Raw genomic sequence first — 7,779 nt, 5'->3', positions numbered from 1 at the left:
GTGGCGGAAACGGGCTTCCATAGAGTTGAGTGTGTGGATTGCACCCTTGAAAAAATTGCCAAATCTTCTTTGCCAATGCCAAACAGCTTATTCTGCTATTTACTTTTGTTCTGTCTCCATTTAAATAAATCACACAAGTAACAGATTAAAAAAGCAGTCGTGTTTGTGGTAATGAATCATTTCAGTTCAATTCAATTTTTTTATATAGCACTAAATCACAGCAACAGTTCCCTCAACGCACTTTATATTGCAAGCTCCACAATAATACAAGATCTGTGATCATCAATATGTGATTTGTGACGGCTTGGGGTTTTTTTGCAGCACAGTAGATCTACATTGAATCATTAGTTTCTTTTAGTGATAAAGAAGAAGCAGTGTCTCTAGACTTTCCTTCAGTCTGCATAGATCCTATTCACTAAAAGCAAGAAAAGCCTGTAGCCTGAAATGCAAAACTAAGATCAACTGAAGGCTTTTCAGGACGTTTTTAGGACACCCTGATAGTAATGAACTACAGTAGTCCAGCCTAGAAGTAATAAATGCATGAGCTAGTTTTTAAGACAGGATGTTTCTAATTCTTGAGATGTTGACAAATTCAAGAAAGCAGTCCTACATATTTGTTTAATACATGTATATAAAGGACATATCCTGGTCAAAAACAACTCCAAGATTCCTCACAGTGTTACTGGAGGCCAGGGTAATGCTATCCACGGTAAGCATCTGACTAGAAACTAAATTTCTAAGATTTTTGGGGCAGAGTACAATAATCTCAGTTTTATCTTAATATAAAAGCAGAAAGTTAGAGGTTATCCAGGTCTTTATGTCTTTAAGACATTCATTCAGTTTAACTAGGTGCTGTTTTAATCTGGCTTCATGGATAGATAAAGTTAGGTGTCATCTGCATAGCAGTGAAAATGTATCATATGCCGTAGGGGAGCATGTATAATGTAGACAGAGTAGACAAGGCGGAAGAATTAAATCTCCTCCTTGCATCACTGAATCCAACAACAGTTTTTGGTGGATTTGCCATAAAACTGATGACCTGTGAAAAACCACAAAAAAACCCTCAGGTCTCCACACTTCACTTGTCTCTTGTCTATCTTTAATGGCATGGCAAAAAATGCATTGAGCCTTGTATTTCTCTAAACTACTTGCAGTAGGAAAATGAATCCTAAGGCTCTCTTTGATACAGTCAACAACATAATTTCTCCTCGAGAGTGCCTTGGGTGTCTCCCAGGACACTGATAGGGACCTAAACCTGGATGTTTTTTGGGGGTTTTTTTTCAAGTTTTTATATTGGATACTGAAATAATGAAGCATGAATGATTAGCAAATTAATTGGTTTGTTATTTGTTTAACCAAATATTTAATTTAAAAATGAAATATTACCTTTCTTTTAAAAAAAATTATTAATTAAAAAAACTTGTTTGCTCACTGTTTAATAACAAAATGTTCTGATACAGTTATTAAAACGTTACTTTTAAATCCTCAGTAAAAGTATTTCGAGTATTCAAAATACTGTCCCTAAATATGTTGATTTTGAAATCTTCAGACTGTCCCCATTGTGTTACAGATTAAAGTTCGAAAATGAAAATTTAGACTAATCGAAAATTTAGACTAAAAAAGAGTGGTCTGTTTTGTTTGTTGACTTGTTTATGGCAAATTTTACAAAAAAAAAATCACTTAACTATAACTCACAGTTTACTGAGCCTGATTTAGACAACCATTTCAATGTTTTTTTTATGTGTGTATGGAACAAACATTTGTAACTATTTAATACTGAACATCTAAAAGAATGTTCAGATTTTAAAATGCAAGCCCACAAAACAATCTCCAAAAGTTGATTAAATCAGTAAATAAACAAATAAAGTTTGCTGTCTAACTGAACGCTTAAATGAGGCTTGCAGGTTGTAGTTTCACCGTTACAGCTCTGTAAGTCACGTATTATTCATGTCACATAAACATGTATTCTGGATTCTGTGTTCTTATCTTCTTAAATAAAAAAGAAATGACCAAATGTATTCTCTTCCTCAGGTTTTTTCAGGGTGATTACACAGTGGAGGTGGCAATCAATGACTACCTGGATATCTACTGTCCTCACTACGAGGCGGCGGAGTCAGCCGTGCACATGGAGCATTATGTGTTGTACATGGTGAACTATGACGGATACATGTCCTGCGACCACCACAGAAAAGGTTTTAAACGCTGGGAATGTAACAGACCACAGAGCCCCAATGGGCCACTCAAGTTCTCTGAGAAGTTTCAGCTCTTTACACCCTTTAGCCTGGGCTTCGAGTTCAGGCCAGGACATGAGTACTACTATATCTGTGAGTACATAGCCGTGTACATACTGTCTGTTTTATATTGCTAAACTGAATATTACTACTTACCGTGTTATTAGGGTCAGGCTCGCTGTGCAAGCTAGATTGATTCCTGCTTGAAGTTGCCAATTTGAAACTATTTTGGAGTCTGAATTATTATTTTTCTGGTCAGATCAGCTGGAATGATTTACTATCAGTGACAGGAAGAATCAGCTGTTAGCTTTGGGGGGAAAAGGCAACTCTCAAAAATATTAATGTAGACACAGATTTTCCTTCCTGTCACACAAAGAATCATACATCCAGTCTTAGTCATGTAACAGACTGGTTGCTACACTGAGTAAATCAGAGCTTCCCAAAGTGTGGGGCCCGCCCCCTAGGGGGGGCACAGAGCCATTGCAGGGGGGGCGAGGTATGAAAAGGGGAAGGAAAAAAAAAGGCTTGGACACTGCTAGCGCGGGGCGCCCACACAAACGCAAAGCAGCAGATGAAGCATCGCTGAATATGTTTGCAAACCAACTTCATTCTAAGCCAAAGACTAGAAAAGCATGTCTGCCCTTTGGCTTCACCTGCACAAGTGCCGAGGTAGGTCTCCTCATCAGAACTGGTTTTCCCTTCGTCAGGAGCACGCGCTGGGCTCTCCAAATCACGGGACAACCGTATCCCACATTCTTTATTTTTAGTTCACAAACACTTGTAATAACTAACTACTCCTGACATTTTGGAGATGTTAGCTTGTTATACAGTAAAGTTACAGCAGGATACAAATAACATCAGGCTGATCCTGCCACAATTTGTTCCCCCTGTCTAAATCACAGACAAACAGTATCCCACAGCTGTTTATGTTTTTGAACCTATTTTGCACAGAGAGGCATTTTTTGATTTGATTGCAATGTTGAAAATTATTACACAGAAAAAAAACAACTACACGCAAAATAATCACACCGTGACGCCTCTGCCTTTCTAAATAGAGGGACAGTAACTGCGTGTGTATATGTAAGGTGTAAAACCTGAAGACAGTCATATTAACAGTATTTTGTCTCTATCTGCCATTCTGCAATTCATCTCATGTAAACAATAACGTAGCGCACAGCGTAATGTGAAAAAAAGGCACATACCTTTGACATTGCGTGACGAACTCTGTGTTCCTCGTCCACACATAAACGCAAAAAAGGAGTTTTAAGAAATCTCCGTTTTCGGTGATTCGAAACGCCGTTTACGTGTGGACGAAACAGCTGCGTTTTCAAAAATACCCGTGTAGGTGTGGACGTAGCATAAAAGAGTAGTTTATTTTATTACTACCTGTAATTTATTGCAGATTACTTTTATTTGCTTAATTATTTACTAAATGTTTGAGGTGTGAAATAAACCCCGATTGAGTAAAATATGGGTGTGTGTGTGGTTAAAGGGGGGGGCGCGAACATTTTTCTTGTAAAACAAAGGGCGGCCCAGCAAGAAAAGTTTGGGAACCGCTGGAGTAGATGGTAATGGAATGTTGGCTCAATTCTTACAAAATGTTTTGATATCTGAGTTTGCCCTTCATAGAGGAACCTTTGAGATTTTAGCCAACCCCAAAGGAACACAAAGATTATGCAATATTATTAAAATGAATTAAAAGTAAGCCAAAAACTTAACAAAAAATGCTTCTGTTGTTTATTTAAAATAAAGTTAAATACTAGACTTACTGACCTATTGCAGTGTCTAAGAATAATTCATAATGAATAATCACAGACGTCAATATAATGCACGAGTTTTATGGTGGACACTTTAGCTTTCAATCCTGATAAAAGGCTCAATCATGTTGACCAGAATTTTTCAAACTAAAGAACAACTTGCACAGCATTTTTTTTTCAGTCTTTTAATCGTTTGGAAGCAATCGAACAAATCATTAAGCACTTAAATTAGTATTATTCAGTTACAATAGTGAAAAATCACACTGCCACTCCATACACCTTGAAAAGAAGCAAATTGGTAAGAGAACTGCTTTTAATTCATACAAATACTCCTTTTAATGTGCAAACTCTGTACAGAGCATCACCATGTATCCCAAAATTCACAAATTGAGAATAGATTTGTAGTCTGTGACATCAACGCAGTTGCAACTATCCTGTTTACGTCATGTTTAGAGTGACACTATTCATATCAATGTACAGTGGCTTGCAAAAGTATTCGGCCCCCTTGAACTTTCCCACATTTTGTCACATTACAGGCACAAACATGAATCAATCAGTTTTATTGGAATTCCACGTGAAAGACACGTGGGAAGTGGAACGAAAATCATACATGATTCCAAACATTACAAATAAATAACTGCAAAGTGGGGTGTGCGTAATTATTCAGCCCCCTTTGGTCTGAGTGCAGTCAGTTGCCCATAGACATTGCCTGATGAGTGCTAATGACTAAATAGAGTGCACCTGTGTGTAATCTAATGTCAGTACAAATACAGCTGCTCTGTGACGGCCTCAGAGGTTGTCTAAGAGAATAACAACACCATGAAGTCCAAAAACATACCAGACAGGTCAGGGATAAAGTTATTTGAGAAATTTAAAGCTTAGGCTACAAAAAGATTTCCCAAGCCTTGAACATCCCACGGAGCACTGTTCAAGCGATCATTCAGAAATGGAAGGAGTATGGCACAACTGTAAACCTACCAAGACAAGGCCGTCCACCTAAACTCACAGGCCGAACAAGGAGAACGCTAATCAGAAATGCAGCCAAGAGGCCCATGGTGACTCTGGACGAGCTGCAGAGATCTACAGCTCAGGTGGGGGAATCTGTCCATAGGACAACTATTAGTCATGCACTGCACAAAGTTGGCCTTTTGGAAGAGTGGCAAGAAGAAAGCCATTGTTAACAGAAAACCATAAAAAGTCCCGTTTGCAGTTCGCCTTAAGCCATGTGGGGGACACAGCAAACATGTGGAAGAAGGTGCTCTGGTCAGATGAGACCAAAATGGAACTTTGTGGCCAAAATGCAAAACGCTATGTGTGGCGGAAAAACTAACACTGCACATCACTCTGAACACACCATCCCCACTGTCAAATATGGTGGTGGCAGCATCAGGCTCTGGGGATGCTTCTCTTCAGCAGGGACAGGCAAGCTGGTCAGAGTTGATGGGAAGATGGATGGAGCCAAATACAGGGCAATCTTGGAGAAAGAAACACCTCTTGGAGTCTGCAAAAGACTTGAGACTGGGGCGGAGGTTCAGCTTCCAGCAGGACAATGACCCTAAACATAAAGCCAGGGCAACAATGGAACGGTTTAAAACAAAACATATCCATGTGTTAGAATGGCCCAGTCAAAGTCCAGATCTAAATCCAATCGAGAATCTGTGGCAAGATCTGAAAACTGCTGTTCACAAACGCTGCCCATCTAATCTGACTGAGCTGGAGCTGTTTACCGACCTTTGCTACGTGCTGTCTTCATCCTGCTCTCTCCCTCTCTGTCCTCCTCTCTCAGACTTTGTGCTTAGACCCAAATGTTAAATGTAACAGTGATACAGAATTTACAAACCTATAGAAGGCACAAACTAATTCAGATCAATTTATAGCAATATTTGAAATGAATACAGACTGCTGCTGGACATTGACAGGTAACATCCTTTCAACTTGTTACTTGGAACTGGAGCTGTACTGGAACAGTGATGCTAAAGATCACAACAGATGATGTGTCCCTAATACCTGCTGGCGACTCACTGAACAGTAATCATGTGCAGAAGAACTTCAGAGTTTATGGTATTATTATCATCGTGTCCTATTTTTGAATTGTTTAATAAACACCGAAGCCCAATTTTACTGGAATAGAAATGGAAATGTTTAACAAACTAAAAAGATATAAAGTAGCTCCTTTACTTGCAATTAGAGATATTCCAGCAGACTAATGGCTCAGAAAACTAAATTTAGCTAACAATCTCTAGTGATTTAGGCTACATTTGCTAACATTGTTAACACTATTTAAAGAACAAATAAAAGTAAACAGACATTTTGCAAGTCACAGCCACGTCCCTGCGTTATCAGAGCAGTCTGCATGTTTTCTATGTTTAAGTTAAAGTGTTTTAAATCAGGATTACTGATTTGTGTCATAAAATTACTTCTTGATCCCTCTCTATGATTTTTATTTAGGCGATTAGAAGACAATGTTAGAACATTTTACTAAAATGCATTAGTACTACTGCAGCTACTGCAGTTATTTGTAAGGGTGCTGTGATAAAATTCAGGAGTGCTTGAGCAGCCCCTAAAAAGAGTCTAAACTCACATGCTGCTGACTATACAAAAATGCTGAAGAAGACTGACCAGCTATCAATTTATACCCTGAAGCTCAAGTGCAGTTGACTAACTGCCATATTAGTTTGAGGCAGAAGCTATATTTGTAACAAGATTGGAGTGGTAATTTAACTGCTACTGCTAGCTTGGAAACGTGCATACATATGTGTGCAATGCTCACTTACTGGCTGAAATCATTTGTTTTATTAATAGAAAATTCATATTTCAAAAAGTAACTTAAGACCATTTTTAATACTATAGAACCCTGTAGTATTGGGGCAGATTAATGAAGCAATAGAAACTTAAACAAGAGCATAAACTACTAGGCTGTATACTAAAAAAATAACCTGTTGGATTAAAATGAAAGAAAGATGTAGATCAGTTGCACAAAATAAACTTGTGTTTAGTAAACATTAACTTTGTTTTATAACTTTACAGCTGATAACATGATTTTTATGTTATTTTTATTTTTCATTATTGTGAAATCTTTACAGTTATCTCATGTTAATATTGCACAACAGTGCATTTTTTATGTTGAGTGTTTTTAGGTATAATTATTTCATTTTAATATTTATTAAATGTATTATCTGTTAAACCGCTGTTTGAACATGTTTGAAATATATGAATTAGTCTTGGTAATCTCAAATTACACTTACAAATATTTGTTGGTCCACAAACAGACATCTACCAATGATAAATGCATTTTGTACATTCTTATACTTTAACTAAACATATCTAAAATATCAGTTCTAAACACTAAATAAACTAAAACATACTTCTTTAATTATCTGTACTTTCTCAGTATTACACAATTTAAAAACTGGAGTTACATTTAACACAGTAAGCATATGACACAATTAATAGAACTGTAAGATAACAGTACTAAAAACATACTACTGATCTCAAACAAGATAAGGTGCAACAGTGAATTTACAATAGTAAAATTACTAAAATGTTACATGTCAAAGTAGTAAAGTGAGACTTGGCCCAAGCAAAGTCTGCATTTTAGCTCTTCATTAAACAAGAGCTCAGGAACATGTAACAATCTAGGCCAACATTTCCTTTAGCTGGATAAGATGGAGGTCTCAGAGATAGTCTAGAGATACAGTGGGGTTATTCTTAATTGCCAGTGTTGGTGTCGATACTATCAATGTTTGGATTGATCTGCCCACCTCTACTTTGTAGTGGCTGAGGCAACATGC

The 7,779-nt window shown here is 37.4% G+C and overlaps 1 protein-coding gene across 2 annotated transcripts in view; it reads left to right on the top strand.

Annotated features, from left to right (window-relative positions):
* The window catches only part of LOC102193855 (ephrin-A2-like), a 57,053-nt gene that overhangs the window by 44,624 nt on the left and 4,650 nt on the right, over positions 1-7,779 (top strand). For both annotated transcript variants that reach the window (XM_005734223.1, XM_013911152.1), the window contains one exon: positions 2,032-2,324. In XM_005734223.1, the coding sequence (XP_005734280.1) occupies positions 2,032-2,324 (293 nt within the window). The remainder of the gene's footprint in view (positions 1-2,031; positions 2,325-7,779) is intronic.

This window comes from Pundamilia nyererei, unplaced genomic scaffold (genome assembly GCF_000239375.1).
Source record: "Pundamilia nyererei isolate P.nyererei 1_Seehausen unplaced genomic scaffold, PunNye1.0 scaffold00057, whole genome shotgun sequence".
Lineage (NCBI taxonomy): Eukaryota > Metazoa > Chordata > Actinopteri > Cichliformes > Cichlidae > Pundamilia > Pundamilia nyererei.
Note: the sequence above shows the minus strand (reverse complement) of the source record. Positions and strands in the feature narration are given on the sequence as shown.